Consider the following 20,311-nt stretch of genomic DNA (forward strand, 5'->3'; position numbering starts at 1 on the left):
CCACTCTCTCTCTCTCTCTCTCTCTCTCTCTCTCTCTCTGTCTCTCACCTGCAGTGTGGTCAGTAGTGTCTCGTGTTTCGTGTGGCACTCGATTCTCTCCACTCTCTCTCTCTCTCTCTCTCTCTCTCTCACCTGGTCAGTGTGGTCAGTAGTGTCTCATGTTTCGTGTGTGGCATCTCGATCTCTCTCTCTCTCTCTCTCTCTTCTCTGGTCTCTCCTCTCTCTGTGGTCAGTATGTCTATCTCGATCCTGTCTCTGTCGTGGTGAGCACCTGTGTGTCAGTAGTGTCTATCATGTCTTCGTGTGGCACTCGATTCTATCCTCACTCTTCCTGGTCTAGTCTTCTCTATATATTGCGTCTCTCGATTCTCTTCACACTCTCTCTCTCTCGCTCTCTATCTCTCATCTGCAGTCTCCTGTCTCTCTCTCTGTCTATCCTCTCTCTCTCTCTGTCTCTGTCTCTCACCTGAAGTGTGGTCAGTAGTGTCTCATGTTTCGTGTGGCACTCGATGTCTCATCTTGTCTCTGGGGCACCCTCGATCTCTCTCCTCTCTCTGTCTCACCTGCAGTGTGGTCAGTAGTGTCTCATGTTTCGTGTGGCACTCGATTCTCTCCACTCTCTCTCTCCAGCCTCTGTCTCTTTCACCTGGCAGTGTGGTCAAGTAGTGTCTCATGGTTTCGGTGGAGAACTCGATTCTCTCTCTAGAGAAAAAACTCAGCTCAGAAAACTCTCTCTCCTCTCTCACAAAACGAGAGTCACCAGTGTCTCTCTTTCGTCAATGGAACCGTGTAAACAGTCAAAACCTCTTCAAAAAACAGAGAAAAACAACCTGATCTCTCTCTCTCTCTCTCTCTCTCTCTCTCTCACCTGCAGTGTGGTCAGTAGTGTCTCGTGTTTCGTGTGGCACTCGATTCTCTCCACTCTCTCTCTCAGCTGCTTCACTGTTTTGTCGAACTCTCCGCACTGCAAAGCTTGAACTTTCTCCTCCAGAATCCTCTGTATGATCTGAGAGAGAAAAACAAAAACCAGTCAAAACGAGAGAAAAACCAACCAAAAACCAGTCAAAACGAGAGAAAAACCAACCAAAAACCAGTCAAAACGAGAGAAAAACCAACCAAAAACCAGTCAAAACGAAGAGAAAAACCAACCAAAAACCAGACAAAACAAGAAAAACCAACCAAAAACCAGACAAAACGAGAGAAAAACCAACCAAAAACCAGTCAAAACGAGAGAAAAACCAACCAAAAACCAGTCAAGAGAAAAAACCAACCAAAAACCAAGAAAAAGAGAAAAACCAACCAAAAAACAAGAGAAAAACCAACCAAAAACCAGTCAAAACGAGAGAAAAACCAACCAAAAACCAGTCAAGAGAAAAACCAACCAAAAACCAAGAGAAAAACCAACCAAAAACCAGTCAAAAGAAGAAAAAACCAAAAAACAGTCAAGAGAAAAACCAACCAAAAACCAGAGAAAATCAAGAGAAAAACCAACCAAAAACCAGACAAAATGAGAGAAAAACCAACCAAAAACCAGACAAAACGAGAGAAAAACCAACCAAAAACCAGTCAAAAGAAAAACCAACCAAAAACCAAGAGAAAAACCAACCAAAAACCAGACAAAACGAGAGAAAAACCAACCAAAAACCAGTCAAAACGAGAGAAAAACCAACCAAAAACCAACCAAAACGAGAAAAACCAACCAAAAACCAGTCAAAACGAGAGAAAAACCAACCAAAAACCAAAACAAGAGAAAAACCAACCAAAAACCAGACAAAACAAGAGAAAAACCAACCAAAAACCAGACAAAACGAGAGAAAAACCAACCAAAAACCAAACAAAACGAGAGAAAAACCAACCAAAAACCAAGAGAAAAACCAACCAAAAACCAGACAAAAACCAAGAGAAAAACCAACCAAAAACCAATCAAGAGAAAAACCAACCAAAAACCAGTCAAAACGAGAGAAAAACCAACCAAAAACCAGTCAAAACGAGAGAAAAACCAACCAAAAACCAATCAAGAGAAAAACCAACCAAAAACCAACCAAAATGAGAAAAACCAACCAAAAACCAAGAGAAAAACCAACCAAAATCAGAGAAAAACCAACCAAAAACCAGACAAAACGAGAGAAAAACCAACCAAAAACCAAACAAAACAAGAGAAAAACCAACCAAAAACCAACAGAAAAACCAACCAAAAACCAGACAAAACCAGAGAAAAACCAACCAAAAACTGCCCGTGGTGATTTTCAACTCCAAACCGAGAGAAAAACCAACCAAAAACCAACAAAAAAACGGGAGAAAAACCAACCAAAAACCAGACAAAACGCTTCCGCCAACCAAAAACCAGACAAAACGAGAGAAAAACCAACCAAAAACCAATCAAGAGAAGAACCCACCAAAAACCAGTCAAAACGAGAGAAAAACCAACCAAAAACCAAGAGAAAAACCAACCAAAAACCAGACAAAACAAGAGAAAAACCAACCAAAAACATCAAAACGAGAGAAAAACCAACCAAAAACCAGTCAAAACGAGAGAAAAACCAACCAAAAACCGAGAAAAACCAACCCAAAACCAATCAAAACGAGAGAAAAACCAACCAAAAACCAGACAAAACAAGAGAAAAGCCAACCAAAAACCAATCAAGAGAAAAACTCCCCTCTCCTCTCTCGTGTGGAGCTCTCTGTATCTCCCCTCTCTCCTCTCTGTATCTCCCCTCTCGTGTGGAGCTCTCTGTATCTCCCCTCTCTCCTCTCTCGTGTGGAGCTCTCTGTATCTCCCCTCTCTCCTCTCTCGTGTGGAGCTCTCTGTATCTCCCCTCTCTCCTCTCTCGTGTGGAGCTCTCTGTATCTCCCCTCTCTCCTCTCTCGTGTGGAGCTCTCTGTATCTCCCCTCTCTCCTCTCTCGTGTGGAGCTCTCTGTATCTCCCCTCTCTCCTCTCTCGTGTGGAGCTCTCTGTATCTCCCCTCTCTCCTCTCTCGTGTGGAGCTCTCTGTATCTCCCCTCTCTCCTCTCTCCAGTCTTCTCTCCTCTCTCGTGTTCTCTGTATCTCCCTCACCTTCTCCGCCCGTTTGAGTTTGTGTTGCAGCCCCTCTCTGCCCGTGGTGATTTTCAGCTCCAGCTCCGCCTCCAGCTGGTCCCCTCCCTCCACACCTCTCCGCGGTCTCTTGTGCTCCCAGGGGGACGGGTAGGAGTGAGCGTTGCCCCCCGACAGCAAACGCTTCCGCTGGGCAAGGAAGAGAGAGGAGGGAGGCTGGAGGAGGGGAGAGGTGTCCACTTCCACTGGAGGGAGAGAGGAGACAGAGGATTAGAGAGGAGGGAGAAAGAGAGGATAGAGGAGAGACAGGAGAGGAGGAGAAGAGAGAGAGAGAGAGAGAGGAGAGAGAGAAGAGAGAAGAGGAGAGAGGAGAGAGAGGATAGAGAGAGAGGAGAGAGAAGAGACAGAGAGGGAGAGGAGAGAGGAGAAAGGGAATGAGAGGAGAGAGAAGAGAGACAGGAGGGGAGGAAAAGAAAGATAGGAGGGGAGAGGGGAGAGGAAGGAGAGAGGAGAGGAGTGGAGAGAGAGAGACTATCCGTCCTCTCCCTGGGATGAATAAGCGAGAGGATGGACCTCTATATAGATCAGGAGAGAGAGAGAGGAAATATATAAATGGATGTGCACAGAGAAGAGAATATATATATGGGACTAATTTGTTTCATTTTGTCAATTTTTTTTTTTTTTTTTTTTTGCAGAGTTAGTAAGTTTGTGTAAATTTTACAAAAAATGGGACTTAAATATATAAATAACAGAACTTTGTTGGGTCATCTTCTGTGGAGCGAAGAGAGAGACAGAGTCAACCAGACATATCCACTGAGAGGAGAGAGACAGAGTCAACCAGACACATCCACTGAGAGAAGAGAGACAACCAGACATATCCACTGAGAGAAGAGAGACAGAGTCAACCAGACACATCCACTGAGAGAAGAGAGACAGAGTCAACCAGACACATCAACTGAGAGTCAACCAGACACATCTTCTGAGAGAAGAGAGAGTCACGAGACACATCCACTGAGACTGAGAGAGAGACAGAGTCAACCAGACACATCCACTGAGAGAGAGAGACAGAGTCAACCAGACACATCCACTGAGAGAAGAGAGACAACCAGACATATCCACTGAGAGAAGAGAGACAACCAGACATATCCACTGAGAGGAAGAGAGACAGAGTCAACCAGACACATCAACTGAGAGAAGAGACAGAGTCAACCAGACACATCAACTGAGAGAAGAGAGACAGAGTCAACCAGACACATCCACTGAGAGAAGAGAGACAACCAGACATATCCACTGAGAGAAGAGAGACAGAGTCAACCAGACACATCAACTGAGAGAAGAGACAGAGTCAACCAGACACATCAACTGAGAGAAGAGAGACAACCAGACATATCCACTGAGAGAAGAGAAACAGAGTCAACCAGACACATCAACTGAGAGAAGATTTCTCCAAGCACCTTCAATTTGGATCTCTCCTCCTCTCTCCCGCTCTGCGTCGCTCCAGGAACCGGCTGCAGTTCCCTCCGGATCGCCACCAGGGGGTGCCAAAGCCGCGGCCTCGTTATCCTCGACCCTTTCTCTCTCCCCGCCTCCCTCCTCTTCCTCGCTCAACACCAGGAAGCCTTCCCTGGGTATGAGGTCACAGCTGTCGTGCCGGGAGGGGGCGGGGCTGGGGGAGGAGCCCTGCCTCCCCGGCCCCGTTATCCCTCTCTCCCCTGAGGGGGCTAGCTGAAAGTACCAGTTTCTCTAGTATCGGGATGATGTGGTTTCGCTGGGCGAGGCCGGCCCCTCTGGGCTGGTTTTTAAGGGACTGGCTGATCTCTCAGGCCCCTCCCCGGGTTTGGGGCTGCCAGGCTGGGCAGGGGGGTGAGGGGAGTCAGGGCGGGAGGAGGGTGCCTCTTCTGGGGGGGTCCCAGGAGTTGGAGAAGGTGGAGCCCGGGATGGAAGGTCGATCTGTGGGGTGGGGGGGAATAAAATGAGAGATGAATTTGTGAATGAAAATCGATTCTGTCTCATGAATTAAAGTATCGACGACGGACAGGCTCTGATTGACGGTCGTTTGTGCTGCAAGCCTTCGTCTCAACATTCGCTGATCGGACAACCTGTCTGCATTCAGAGCCTCAGTTAGGCTTCTCCTTACTGGCACAGCCTGTCTCAGTGTTTGTGAGCGTGTGTGTGCGTGTGTGTCAGCGTCTGTCTCTCTCTCAGTACGTCTCTCTCTCTCTCTCTCTCAGTATCTCAGGTCGTGTGTCTCCCTGTATCTCTCTGCTCTCACCTCCATGCTGCTGACTGTCTGCCCCCTGCTCTCCTCTCTGGGTGTGAGGAGGGGAGGGCTCCCCTCTATCTCCGCGGGGGGGCAGGCGGGTGTGCTGTCAGGGAGGGTCCTGGGCCTCTCCTTCCCTTCCTCCACCTCTCCTGGGTCCCCCACACCTCCGTCCGCTCCCTCCTCCTCCTCTCTCTCCTCCTCCATGTTTGTCGCTGTGCAGGACTGTCCGCCTGTCTCTGCAGGGGCCTCTCCATCCATCTCAACAGAGGGCTGCTGTCTGTCTGTCTGTCCTGGGCTCTGTGCGTCCGTCTCTACAGGGGGCTGTCCGTCTGTCTGTGCGTCTGTCTCTACAGAGGGAAGTCCATCTGTCTGTCCAGGGCTGTGCGTGTCCGTCTCTACAGAGTGCTGTCCGTCTGTCTCTGCAAAGGGCTGTGTGTCCATCTCTACAGAGAGCTGTCCGTCTGTCTGTCCAGGAGTCTGTGTGTCTGTGAGGGAGTCACTGTAGAGAGGTAGGGAGATGGGGAGAGAGAAAGGGAGAAAGAGAGGGGCGGGAGATGGGAGAGAGCGAGAGAAGGAGGGAGGGAGAGAGGAGGGAGGGAGAAGGAGAGAGGAGGGAGAAAGAGAGAGGTGAGGGAGAGGGGGATAGGGAGATGGGAGAGAGAAAGAGAGAGGGAGGGAGATGGGGAGAGAGAGGGAGAGAAGGAGGGAGGGAGAAAGAGAGGGAGAGGGAGATAGGGGAGAGGAGGAGGGAGGGAGATGGGGAGAGAGCGGGAGAGAGACGAAAATAAACACATTTTACATTTTTTTTTTTACAAAAAACGTTTCATCTCAGATAGAATCACAGGCTAGCTGGAATATATAATTTTTTTTTTTTTTTTTTTTTTTTTTTTTTTTTTTTTAAACACAAAAAAAAAAAAAAAAAAAAAAGAATATTAAGAAAATCAAACAAACCCCGGAAAACGAAATTTAAAAGAAACCAAATTAACAAACCCCTCAGCAAACCCTAGTGGACTAATTATTACAATTACTACTATAATTATTACTAATTCATTATTATTTCATTTATTTTAATACAAATCTCTTCCCAGTGTTGTAACCCTCACCCCGCTTCGCTGGGACCCGCCTCTGCTGGACTGGGCTCGGAAATATCCTCATAGATCTCCTCCTCTGTCCTGGGGGGTCCGGCGGCCACACCCCCCCCCTGCTCCGGGCCGGGGGGCTGCGGTGTGGAGCTGGGAGGAGGTGGGGAAGGGGAGGAGGGGGGCGTGGGAGAGGGGGGAGGAGGAGAGGCTCTGTTCTCTAGAGGGGAGTGCTGGCCGTTGAGGAGGGGGGTGTCGGGTCTCTCCCGGGCTCCCTGCTCCCCTCCTCCTCCCCCCCCTGGTTTCAGGAGCTCGGCCCTGGCTTTGTGGACGGACTCAAGCTGCTGCCGGTCGCTGTTCCTCATTGTCTTTCGTGCTTTGAAGATTTTCTTCTGGGGCTCTCCCAAGCAGTCCATCTCTCACCTGAGAGAGAGAGAGAGAGGAGAAAGAGGAGAAGAGGGGAGAGGGGTAGGGAAGGAGAGAGAGGGGTTCCTCTCATAGGGAAGAGATCCCCCTAGGAGAAGAGGGGAGAGGGGTAGGGAAGGAGAGAGAGGACAGGAGAGGGGAAGAGAGAGAGAAGAGGGGTAGGAAGAGAGAGAGGAGAGAGAACGGGAGAGGGGAGGGAAGAGGAGAAAGAGCGAAGAGGGGTAGGGAAGAGAGAGAGGAGAAAGAGGACAGGGGAGGGAGAGGACAGGAGAGGAATAGGGAAGAGAGAAAGAGGAGAGGAGAGGGGGGAAAGGGGGAGGGGAAAAAGGAGAGAGTAGATAGAGAGGGGTAGGGAAGACAAAGAGGAGAGGAGAGAGGGAGGAGGGGACAGGACAGGGGAGAGGAGATGAGGGAGGGGAGAGGGGAAGAGAAAGATGAGACAGAGAGAGAGAGCGAGAGAGAGAGAGAGAGATTTAAGAACTGTGGTATAAGAAATAAAAGGTTATCTAATACACTGATAAAACAAGAATAATAATAATAATAATAATAATAATAATAATAACAACTCTAGCCAGGACCAAGCCGTTCTGCGCGACCCTGCAGAATGAAGCGGGGCTCTGTTCACACCTGAACTGTGACTCGATCTGAAACCCAGAGAGAGACCTCAGCCTCTCTCACACAGCGCGGCTCTCCACATCTCTGCAGCACTTACCAACCGTGGACTCAAATCCTGCTGAGGGAGACGGGCGCTACTTCTACTGACCTCCAGGCGGCGCTAGAACACCGCCGCTATACCGAGAGAGATCTCTCAGCCAATACAAAAAAATACACCATCTCTCAAAACACCACGCTGTATTTAATAACCCCATCAATATATCAGATCTAAAAATAATTTAACAAACTGAAATTCAAAAGTTGTGCCCGCTGGAGCGCCGAGGATCAAAGCAGATCCTCAGAGCCAGCGCTGCTTGATAATAGAAATCGGAGTTTATATCAAATAAAGCGAATTAGAATGAACACAGATTTAAAGATGATGTCGCGGAATGTAGAACACCACGACATCATGCAGGAATAAACCACGGACTTGCATATAGACCACAACAACTGGTCGTCATGGCGTCACACGTGTAGGAATACCTTCGACTCGAAACACAGGCTCTCTTGAGAAAGAGACGGACAGCACAGTGAAACGCTGGCCAGCTGGCTCTTCAGAGAACATTATCTATCTGTCTGTCTGTCTGTCTCATTCTATCTATATCAATCTATCTGTCTGTCTATCTGTCTCTCGTTCTGTCTATCTATATCAATCTATCTGTCTGTCTCGTTCTGTCTATTTGTATCTATCTGTCTGTCTATCGATGTCTATCTATATCTATCTGTCTCTCTCTATATATGTCTCTATCTCTGTCTATCTATCTGTCTATTTGTATCTGTCTGTCTATCGATGTCTATCTATATCTATCTATCTGTCTGTCTCATTCTATCTGTCTCTATATATGTCTCTATCTCTGTCTGTCTATCTATCTGTCTATTTGTATATATATCTATGTCTCTCTCTCTATCCGTCTCTCTCTCTCTCTATCTAATTTGAAACAATTACCAAGTACAAAAATATGCTACCATCTCATGACAACAAAAACACGAAAAACATGAACAAAAATCTATTTAAAAAAAAATATTCCATTATAATAATAATAATAATAATAATAATATAATAATAAGGACGTTTCTGTGCCCAAGCGCTCCAGAAAAACAAATCTCGAATAAAATCTGAGAATTTAGAAAATCGCCCGCGAAACACACTCGCCTTAAAAAAAACCAAAACGCGCGATGACATCATGAGGGCGGGGCTACATTAAAAAAACACTAAAATAAATAAACGCTTGCATTTTTAAACTTTGAAACAATTCACCAAACCACAGCAGCAGCAGCAGAATCCACCCCCCCCCACCCCCCCCCCCCCCCCCCCCCGAGAGAAAGAAATTAAAGACAGAAATGAAATCACACACACCTACCCTGCCATTTTTTGATCCCTCGTTTGCCAAAGAAACACACACACACGCTCTCGTAAAGAAGTGGGGCATTTGCATGGTCTACAGAATCCCCTCCCCTGATTGGCTGACACCTCACCGGGGGCACTGTGAGGTGGGACGCTAAGCCCGGCCAATAGGGAGCTCCGATTGCAACAGATCTGCCCGGCAACAGGGAGTCGAGTAGAGAGAGGAGAGGGGAGGGGAGGGCTGTATTGCATTATAAACTAGAGCGCTTGCAAAAAACATGTGTTCAATATATATGAGAGAGAGAGAGAGAGAGAAAGATCTGTATCTACGATAGATAGTAGGGGTGGTGGATAATAAGATAATCGAATTCACCAAGAAAAGCTTCGACTGCATAACGTCCCACAACTACTGAGAGCAACGACAGCTCCTGAGAACAGAGAACCAACCACCAGAAAACACACAACACACACACAGCACACACAGCAGAGATAAATACAAAGACAGCCAGCACAGAAACACAGAGAAAGACACACACACTAGCAATAAATACAAACACAGAGCCAGCGCAGAAACACACACACACAGAGACACACACACACACAGAGCCAGCGCAGAAACACACACACACAGAGCCAGCGCAGAAACACACACACACAGAGACACATACACAGGAGACAAACACAAACACAGAGCCAGCGCAGAAACACACACACAGAGGAGACAAATACAAACACAGAGCCAGCGCAGAAACACACACACACAGACACACACAGGAGACAAACACAAACACAGAGCCAGCGCAGAAACACACACACAGAGGAGACAAACACAAACACAGAGCCAGCGCAGAAACACACACACACAGAGACAAATACAAACACAGAGCCAGCACAGAAACACACAAACACACATACAAACATAGAGCCAGCGCAGAAACACGCACAGACAAAAATACAAACACAGAGCCAGCACAGAAACACGCACATTACATACATATATATATATAAAATACAACACATGGGTGACGGCTATATCTGCACCCTGAGCCTTTCAAAAAAAACAAAGGCAAAGCGCCACAGCAGTGACCCCCAGAAGTGATCATTCCTACCTGAAGTTTGACCCCTTTGACTCCCCAATAACGCCTCGTTTTTCAATCGCTTGGCAGCGCAGAAACGTTCGTTCATGATCAACCCAAAACGAGAACGCGTTCAAAAACCACGCCAAGCTGGTGCGTTCGGATCCCCGAGAGACCGGAGAGGAACGGGAAATTAAAACAAGCTAAAGGAGAGTCGTCCAGATAAAGCCGAGGCGCTAACGGACAGCGAGAACGTCTGAAACAGCCCTGAAACACGAGGCTTCAAAAAAAAAACACACACACACCGGACTGCCCCTCTGAACCTCGTCTTCTTTAATATCAGCATCGCAAGGGGAGCCGTGGATTAGGAAGAAATAACAGACACGCCTCTTCAGAGAGTCGCAGGAAAACAAACTCGGGGTTCTGAGCTCAGGAACTCTGCCTTCGCTCTCGTAGTCTGTGACGTCACAGAAGCCCTGGGTGGAATTGTTTCCCTGTAACTCGCTCTCTTATTATTACGCGTACAAACATTTCTAGGAGTGCTGCGTGTACGAAGTGCTTGGAGAGCCGTGTGATTGACAAAATGTGAGATATTTAATTTGAATGAGAAGGGGACTTCAATATTTGAGAGACTTCAGTCTCGTTTTAGTTCTAGACCTGCACTGTAACAATTAAAATATGCCCCCCCCCCCCCCCCCCGGGGCCGGGTACGGGGTGTTGATACCACCAACCTCCCCTAGTCTAGCGCAAAAGAGCCAATTTTATACAACGATTCACCGATCTGAATCACAATATTCCTTACCATTATTAAAAATAATAATAATAATTAATGTGAATTCAATGAGAAACGTTTCCACTAGAAGTCTTTCTCTGTGTCTTCAGTGTGAATTCAATGGCAAACGTTTCCACTAGAAGTCTTTCTCAGTGTCTTCAGTGTGAATTCAATGGCAAACGTTTCCACTAGAAGTCTCTCTCAGTGTCTTCAGTGTGAATTCAATGAGAAACGTTTCCACTAGAAGTCTCAGGACTCCTCTGTTCCTTCTCCCTCTCTCCTCTGTTCTCTCCTCTGTTCCTTCTCTGTCTGCCTCTCTCCTGTTCCCTCCCTGTTCCCTCTCTCTCCTGTTCTCTCCCTTTCTGTCTCTCCTCTGTTCCTTCTCCCTCTCTCCTCTGTTCCTTCTCTCTCCTCTGATCCCTCTCCCTCTCTCTCCTCTGTTCCCTCTCCCTCTCTCTCCTCTGTTCCCTCTCCCTCTCTCTCCTCTGTTCCCTCTCCCTTTCTCTCTCAAATAACTGGCAGGTGTGCAAAAAAAAATAAAAAACCCACCCACAAAATCAGACGCCCCAATTCTAACTGTTCTCTGTCCCTCGTGTTTGATTTTGCTCTTGTGGTTAGCCGTGCTGAGACAGGACGCGAAAGAAGAAAGGAAAGAGAATACGGGGGCCGCTTCAGCGAGTCCAGATAAGCGTCGTTTATTGAAGATAAAAGTTCAGATTTGCAGAAGTTCCAACCAGAGCTCTTAAAGGGTACACAGCTGTTTGCAGGAATCCTCTTTCCAAGCACGGACCAGAGCAAAAAATACATTTCCGTGTTCTCAGTTTAAATGCAGTCTCTCAGTGACATCATGATTTTTCCTTAAACCAATCAGAAAGAGACACAGATCTCGTACCTCTTGGTTGATTGCCCATTTGTCCAAACCCTACAGTAGAAGCACCCGGTTCAATCTCTTCGAAGCAGCTGGTTTTTAAAACCCTAATAAAAATCGACTGTGCTTTCCCAAGAAAACCGGTTTCACATCTAGTTTGTAAAGACGTTTAACAATACGTTGGTATCCCTAAACACAAAGACAACGGGCCACCATAAACGCCTTTCACGTCACAATCAGGCACTGAAGGAGAGGCCAACACCCATTTCGAAATGCCTTGGGGGTCAGCTTTGTCCTAGCGAGGGCAAAGTGACCAGAAAGATCTTTATCAACTTACTGTCTAACTAGGAATTGAACCAGAATCTGACTTAACCTTTAAACCATTCCAATACCAAAAACTCATTCATATCGAAATAAAAGTTTCTAAAGACATATTCACGTTTTTTTTGTAAATGCTCTTATTTGAAACGGTTCTTACCCGTTCATCGTACTCTTAATGGAATTTGCTCTACAAGAAAACCATTTTTTACTGTCTGATCATTTATGTTGTCCTTTATTCTGCTCTAATTTGAATTTGATCGTATTTTCTAGTGATTTTACTGGACTTTACAACCGCTGTTAACTGGACTGTGATATTCTGTAACAAACTAAGTCTCTCCTGGATGACAGCGTCTGGCTAATGAAATTACACTCATAATCTGAGGGGCGGCATCACAGAGTCGCTTCGCGCGGGCAGGCAGGCACACGGGTGAGCACGACCACCAAAACGTGGATTACCAAGGTCGTGTACCGAGCCCCGAAGCGCTCAGACGAAGCAAACGGGTTTCTGATCCAGTCAGACTGTCTCGAGTGTTGGGCTCGGGAGCGTGTCTGGAACCGAGAGACCACAAGCCCGTCAGATGCTCCGGTCTCCCCCCCCCCCTGGATAAAGTTCAGTGAGCTCTCCCGCCCTCCCCCCCCCCCCCCCCTCGCCCGCTCGCCACGCGGGGCTGGCAGAATCTGATTTCCCGGTCGTGCCGACTTCCGACAAACAGATCTGCACAGGCTGGGCTAACCCCAAAAAAAAACCAGCAGGAGGGAGGAGAGAGAAGCGCGGGGCGAACGATCACCACGAAAACGCCAGAACCTTCCGCGCGCCGCTCGAACCGTTTTGCGAAGCGCTCTCCCCTCTGGAAAGCCAGCGAACCCAAGAGGTTTTTTTTATCCTAGCAACAAGGCCACACCCCCTCCTCACCGTATCCTAGCAACAAGGCCATTCACTCACCCACCGACTCACTGTGGGTGTGAGACCCTGAGAGAGTCACTTCACCTCCTTGTGCTCCGTCCTTCGCACGAGATGTCAAACAAACGCGGTCCTATTGGAAGAGACTCTGCAGCAGCAGCAGTTGTTGGTGATGCAGAGTTCACCCCCCTAGTCTCTGTCGCCCAATAATAATAATAATAATACGAGGAAAAACACAGAACACGGTTCCTTGCCGTCGAGTCGCCCAGGACGGCCGTCCTCCTCGCTCGCTCACTTCCAGGGCAGAACCGCCTCCAGCTCGAGCACTTCTGCAAAAACAGGGACGCGATCTCGTCCATTCAAAAACAGAAGAAGCGAGGCGAGTGCTTTTCCTGCAACAGATCCATGGGGCTCGTCTTCCGCGACATTTTCAGCTTCAACAGCTGGAACGCCGCTGTCCTTCGGGCCACTCGTTCAACACGGGCGCCTTCCCGACGGCATCGGGAGATTTCTGCAGCCTGGCTCCGACTTCCCCGCTGGAGCAGGCAGACCTGCGTTACGAAGCCTCGAGTGCTGTTGAAGAAAACCGTCGAACAAATTTCTCAGCCTGAATCGTAAAACGGACTAGGTCTGTAACGTGGAAAGCTTTCTTTGGGGGGGAAAAAATATATAAAAGCAATAAGAAGAAGAAGAAGAAGAAATTCTCAAGGCTGAGAATGCACATCTTGTTTGGTCCTCGTTGAAAACGGGCGTTTCTCCACAAAGGAAATTTGAGGGGAAATTACTAACCTGGATAGGATTTAACCCTTTCGGTCCTGTATCGGACCAGGTCCGACATTACAATTTTCCCTTTCCAACAAAAAAAACCCTTTCAAATGGCCGAGTGAGAGCAGAAAAAAAGATTGTCGCAATACACAGGCCCCGCACCACAGAGATAACATGAACACAAAGGAGAGAGCTGCTTCCGCACCCAGCGCTCAAAGAACATCCCAGACACCTGCAGAGCGTTTAGAGATGTTACAGTAATAAAATAACGACTGGGATCGCGTTATTGAGGGGTTTGGTGATGAAACGAGCGATCGGGAGAGGATTGATCAGCGCGCACGTCTATAAAGAGGTGTGTGAACAGAGAACAAGGGCTGGGGCTTGGCTGGAGACGCAGCGCTGAGGGTGAGGTTGATGAGCAGAGCCTTTTAAACCTGTTTTGCTGCGAAAAAAATACTTTTAAACCCGACTCGCCTGACAGGCGCTGAACAAACGGACCGCTAAGAGTTAAATGCAACTGGAATCCAATCCTTGAGAAACACGGCAATCTTTCGCTTTTTTTTTTACTTTCCACTGTTTCAGCTCAAAGCTCTTCCAAACCGATCGCTCGCTTCTGATTGGTTTAAAAAAAATAAAGGATGACGGAACAGGACTGTCTCTTTACGGCGTTGGACTTTGCTGTCCCACCTCTGTCGGACTCCGACGCGTCCCTCCGCGAAACCACGAACCGCGGGGGACGTCTCAATTCTGTCTCCATGTCCCCCTAGGCTGTGGCACAACCCTTTTCAATTGAAATGAGGGACTCTCGATCCTGGGGCGTTTCCAAACCTCAACTTAAAACTGGTTTAAAAACAAAAGTGGCTTTTTCTTTTTATTAGATTTAATGTTTCATCTCTCTTGTCAGGAACGACGCTTTATAAAATAAAGACTTGGGGAGGCACGGGCATCACAGAGGCTCCCCAGGAGCAGCAGCCCAAAATGTAACGGCACGTTTTAACCCCTTAGCGGTCCGTTTGTTCAGCGCCTGTCAGGCGAGTCGGGTTTAAAAGTATTTTGTTCGCAGCAAAACAGGTTTAAAAGGCTCTGCTCATCAACCTCACCCTCAGCGCTGCGTCTCCAGCCAAGCCCCACCCCTTGTTCACTGTATTTATCACATGCCTCTTTATAGACGTGCGCGCTGATCAATCCTCTCCCGATCGCTCGTTTCATCACCAAACTCCTCAATAACGCGATCCGAGTCGTTGTTTTATTCCTGTAACATCTCTAAAAGCTCTGCAGGTGTCTGTGATGTTCTTTGAGCGCTGGGTGCAGAAGCAGCTCTCTCCTTTGTTTGTGTTCGTGTTATCTCTGTGGTGCAGGGGGGGGGGGGGGGGGGCTATCAGATACACCTGGAGAAAAAATGACTAGAGACCCGGGCTTGACGTCTTTTTGATGATGTGGGGCAGGGTCCAGACACCAGACCGGAAAGGGGGAACTGTAATGTCGGACCTGGTCCCACATAGGACAGCAAAGGGTTAAGCAAATGGATTTCCAGGTCATGCTCAATAACGACCACAAGGGGGAGACCTCTATGTGTTGATTTAACCTTCCAAAAAAAAAAAAGGAGTTTTAAAAAAAAAAAAAAAAAAAAAAAGTCATAAGATTCTTCCCTGATTGGCTCCAGGCTAGACTGCTGTGAGCCAATCGGTGTGAAGCACGAGGCGGGACATGTCTGTCCTGCACGGCAACAGCATGATGTCATGAGTGCAAATGACTGCAGTGAATAGAGCTTCTAGATTGTTCTTCACAGTGGCTAACAAAGAATTTTAAAGAGGATTATATATATATATAAAATAGACCCTGATGAGGATCCAGCCATCTGATACAGACACACAGAGACAAACAATACACAAAATAAAACGACACACACACACAAGGAAAACACACACATACACAAATAAACACACACAAATGGCAACGCACACAATTCCCTATACAATATCCCCCCCACCCACACACACACGCAAACAATACACAAAATTAAACGACACACACTAAAAGGAAAACACACACACAAGGAAACGACACACATACACAAATGGCAACGCACACAGCCTACAACACACACAATTCCCTATACAACCCCCCCCCCCCGCTGTCTGAAAAGTCTGAAAAACTAGACCAGATCTCTGAATCCACCCCCGCTTTCTATACAGTGGTACAGTCCCCCCACCCCCCCCCAACGATAAAAACACCAGCAGCTCTCAGCCAATCAGGAGCTCTAGAGAGGAGCAGGCAAGCTGGCTTTCAGTCAGGCCAGATGAAACTGGTTAAAACCAGATCTGGGTGAGACCAGACCTTTTAATAGAACAGTAACAATGAACACAAGAGAGAGAGGGGGAGGGGGAGAGGGGGGGGGGGGGGGGGAAGAGGGGAAGGGAAAGAGGGTAGAGGGGAGAGAGGGTACGTTGGGAGAGAGACAGGAAGAGGGGGATGGGAGAAGGGAGCAGAGATGGGAGGGATGGGAGAGAGAGGGGGTAGGAAGATGGGAGGAGAGAGGGGAGAGATAGGAGAGAGAGAGGGGGGGGGGAAGAGAGGTGAGAAGGGGTTCTGTGTTCCAGAATGAAAAGAACACGAGCTAGAATCGCTCAGGAAACCCAACAAAATCCCCCCCCCCCCCCCCCCCCCCCCCCCCCCCCCCCCCCCCCCCCCCAACCCCCCCCACCCCCCCCCCCCCCCCCCCCCCCCCCCCCCCCCCCCCCCCCCCCCCCCCCCCCCCCCCACCCCCCCCCCCCCCACCCCCCCCCCCCCCCCCCCCCCCCCCACCCCCCCCCCCCCCCCACCCCCCCCCCCCCCCCCCCCCCCCCCCCCCCCCCCCCCCCCCCCCCCCCCCCCCCCCCCAAAAAAAAAAAACAAAACACCCACAAGCATTTCAAACACTTTTCTGCGGTCAAGAGACCAAAAAAAACAAAACACGCAAGTTTCTAAAACTGTTTTAGAGTTTGCGAAAGTTTACAGAACCAGCCGTCCCTCCTCCTCCCTGTTTCACCTTCTCTCGATCTCTCTGTTCCTGTCACACGATTCTCCCAACGTCTTCCGCTTTCTCAACCAGTGCTCTGAAGAGAATCGCCCCGAACTGTGTTTATAATATACAGCACAAGACCCTGATGGTGATGAGACACAGCCCTCTGAAATGTCTTTATAATATACAGCGCTAGACCCTGATATTGATGAGATCCAGCCCTCTGAAATGTCTTTATAATATACAGCACTAGACCCTGATATTGATGAGATACAGCCCTCTGAAATGTCTTTATAATATACAGCACTAGACCCTGATATTGATGAGACACAGCCCTCTGAAATGTGTTTATAATATACAGCACTAGACCCTGATATTGATGAGATCCAGCCCTCTGAAATGATGAGACACAGCCCTCTGAAATATAATATACAGCACTAGACCCTGATATTGATGAGACACAGCCCTCTGAAATGTCTTTATAATATACAGCGCTAGACCCTGATATTGATGAGATCCAGCCCTCTGAAATGTCTTTATAATATACAGCACTAGACCCTGATATTGATGAGATCCAGCCCTCTGAAATGTCTTTATAATATACAGCGCTAGACCCTGATATTGATGAGATCCAGCCCTCTGAAATGTCTTTATAATATACAGCGCTAGACCCTGATATTGATGAGACACTCTGAAATGTCTTTATAATTCATACAGCGCTAGACCCTGATATTGATGCAAATTCACACTGAAGACACTGAGAGAGACTCTTCTAGTGGAAACGTTTGCCATTGAATTCACACTGAAGACACTGAGAGAGACTTCTAGTGGAAACGTTTGCCATTGAATTCACACTGAAGACACTGAGAGACTCTTCTAGTGGAAACGTTTGCCATTGAATTCACACTGAAGACACTGAGAGAGACTTCTAGTGGAAACGCTTGCCATTGAAATGTATTACCAGCTTTATCTGGGTGTTTTTAACTGGTATGTAAAACCCCTTTCAAACCCTGCAAACGCCGCGAAGGAAAGGGAGACCCCTCTCTCTCGCACCCCGAACTCCGCGAAGGAGGAACAGAACAAAAACTAAAACTCTCCAAAATTCAAACGTCTTTTCTAACACTAATAAAAATTAAAAAAATAAATAAATAAATGACTATATCAAAACAAAAACACAAAATCACCTAAAAGCAGCAACGCATGCTTGCAGCGCTGCAGGAACTGCGACCGCAAGCAGCTCCCTACTTATAAACTCTCTCTCGCTCTCTCTCGCTCGCTCTCCCGCACATCTGCCGTGTACAGTTTCAAATTCCACCCCGTTGCTAGGCGACGGTGGGCCGTTGCGAGGAGACCGGTGGGGGAGGTGACAGATTAGTCAAACTGCATTCTTGGCAAAGAATCAGGACTTTAGAAAGGAGGAGAGGGGGAGGGAGAGACAGAGAGAGAGAGAGAGAGAGAGAGAGAGAGAGACACCTCACTCTGCAACGCATTCTGTAATCTTGTTGCTGCAGTGAAATCAAAGGAGTGCTGCAGCTCCTGCAACGCTGGCTGGCACGCACGCACACGCACACACACAGCAGTGGAGATTAGAGGTGCAGGAGGCTGGCAGCGGCTCCCCAGGGCACTGGAGGAGAGGAGGACCCTGCAGGCAGCGAGAACTCTGCACTGCTCAACAGCATGAAACAAGACAGCCTTCAAGAGAAGAAACAGAGCCACAGAGATACAGAGACACAGAGAGAGAGATACACAGACACAGAGAAGAAACACAGAGACAGAGATACAGACAGACACAGGCACAAAGAGACAGACACAGACAAAAAAACACAAATTGGGTTTCAGTAGATCAGCGCACGCACACACAAACAGCACAGAAATTTGACTAATTAATACATTTGGTTGATTAGGATCTAAAACACTGTGATCGTTTCCACTAGAAGTCTCTCTCAGTGTCTTCAGTGTGAATTCAATGGCAAACGTTTCCACTAGAAGTCTCTCTCAGTGTCTTCAGTGTGAATTCAATGGCAAACGTTTCCACTAGAAGTCTCTCTCTGTGTCTTCAGTGTGAATTCAATGGCAAACGTTTCCACTAGAAGTCTCTCTCAGTGTCTTCAGTGTGAATTCAATGGCAAACGTTTCCACTAGAAGTCTCTCTCAGTGTCTTCAATGTGAATTCAATGGCAAACGTTTCCACTAGAAATCTTTCTGTGTCTTCAGTGTGAATTCAATGGCAAACGTTTCCACTAGAAATCTCTCTGTGTCTTCAATGTGAATTCAATGGCAAACGTTTCCACTAGAAGTCTCTCTCAGTGTCTTCAGTGTCAATTCAATGGCAAACGTTTCCACTAGAAGTCTCTCTCAATCTTTTAGGAGCGCCCTTGACAGCTCAAAAGTCGTGGATGAAAAATCTGACTTGAATCTGTCCATCAAACTAGAAAATTAAAGGAGGCCGCCATTCTTAAAAGCATCTTTAGCTCCAGATAAAACTACATAAAAAAAATAAAATATATAATAATAATAATAATAATAAACAGGGTAAAAGGACCCTTTCCCCCAGTCTGATCTGTATTCATATTTGTATGCACGGGTTTGATTGATGTTGTCTTCCTCTCCCTCTCTCTCACTCCCCCCCCACCCTCTCTCCATCTCTCCCCAAGCTGCTGAGGTTTGATTAATGGTCTTCACAAGCCTGGCGGCGAGGTGCAGAGTCCTGCCACGAGGAGGCTAACGCTCCGAGCTGAAGAGCACAACGATTAGGTCTCTAAAAGACTCCACTGCTAATTGCTTAAAAAGTTGGTACTTATACACTATGACCCTGTCGAGCAATCGAGATGTGCGAGAGAGAGAGAGAGAGAGAGAGGAGAGAGAGTCTCCCAAACCACTGGTTTCCTCCAGAGAAAAAAACTCAAACCATCTTGAAACTCGCGACTAAAAAGGCAGTCCCAAATCCGCTGGAAAACATTATTATTATTATTATTATTATTTTTATTATTAACGAGTCGTTCAGCGGAGGCTTTTCTCCCAAAGAGGCTTCCAGAGACTAGGGGGGTGAACTCTGCATCACCAACAACTGCTGCTGCTGCAGAGTCTCTTCCAATAGGACCGCGTTTGTTTGACGTCTCGTCTGAAGGACGGAGCACAAGGAGGTGAAGCGACTCGCTCAGGGTCACACGCACACACACACACGTACACACGCACAGGGAGTCAGTGGCTGAGCCAGGATTTGAACCTCCTGGTATCAAGACCCCTTTTCAATTAACCGCTGGGACCAGCCAGCCTAAAATCAACTAAACACAATCCTGTCAAAACAAGGCAGGAATCCACCAGCATTTCCTGTTTTGACACAGCGGGCACCGCCACCAGCAAAACTACACACACAAAAAGCCTCGGTCTTTAATTCATGAACTGCTACTTTTCTGACAGGGAGACCTAAACATCACGTTCACTTTACACAAGAATGTAAAACCGAACAGCTGGGTTGTATTGACGTGTGTTTGTTTATTTCCGGTCGCTTCAGGGGTCCAGTTCATGAGAACGATGTCTCAGAGTCTGACCAGGTCACGTCAGACGGGTGATCTCAGAGAGGACGGTGACTTTACAAAGGTCTCAGAAACACTGAACCCTGGAAACTAGTCACAAGATGTTCTGTATGGACAGATAAACAGCATGGAGAATTTCAGGACCAAGACACCATTAAAGAAAATCTATCTATCTATCTACCTCTCTATCCGTCTGAACAGAATCTAACCCTAAACCCTAACCCTGTCTATCGACATCTGAACAGAATTTTAGATTGTATTATTCAACA

General features: G+C 47.6%; 1 protein-coding gene across 1 annotated transcript in view; it reads right to left on the bottom strand.

Annotated features, from left to right (window-relative positions):
* LOC121306069 (activating transcription factor 7 interacting protein) overlaps positions 1 to 20,311 on the bottom strand; it is a 35,503-nt gene that overhangs the window by 12,747 nt on the left and 2,445 nt on the right. The window contains exons 2-9 of the mRNA XM_041237771.1: positions 6,402 to 6,800; positions 5,308 to 5,797; positions 4,784 to 4,985; positions 4,490 to 4,747; positions 3,786 to 3,806; positions 3,568 to 3,581; positions 3,066 to 3,305; positions 869 to 1,006 (exon numbers count right to left, since the gene is read on the bottom strand). Of these exons, the coding sequence (XP_041093705.1) occupies positions 869 to 1,006; positions 3,066 to 3,305; positions 3,568 to 3,581; positions 3,786 to 3,806; positions 4,490 to 4,747; positions 4,784 to 4,985; positions 5,308 to 5,797; positions 6,402 to 6,793 (1,755 nt within the window). The 5' untranslated portion in view covers positions 6,794 to 6,800. The remainder of the gene's footprint in view (positions 1 to 868; positions 1,007 to 3,065; positions 3,306 to 3,567; positions 3,582 to 3,785; positions 3,807 to 4,489; positions 4,748 to 4,783; positions 4,986 to 5,307; positions 5,798 to 6,401; positions 6,801 to 20,311) is intronic.

Source organism: Polyodon spathula, chromosome 46 (genome assembly GCF_017654505.1).
Source record: "Polyodon spathula isolate WHYD16114869_AA chromosome 46, ASM1765450v1, whole genome shotgun sequence".
Taxonomy (NCBI): Eukaryota; Metazoa; Chordata; class Actinopteri; order Acipenseriformes; family Polyodontidae; genus Polyodon; species Polyodon spathula.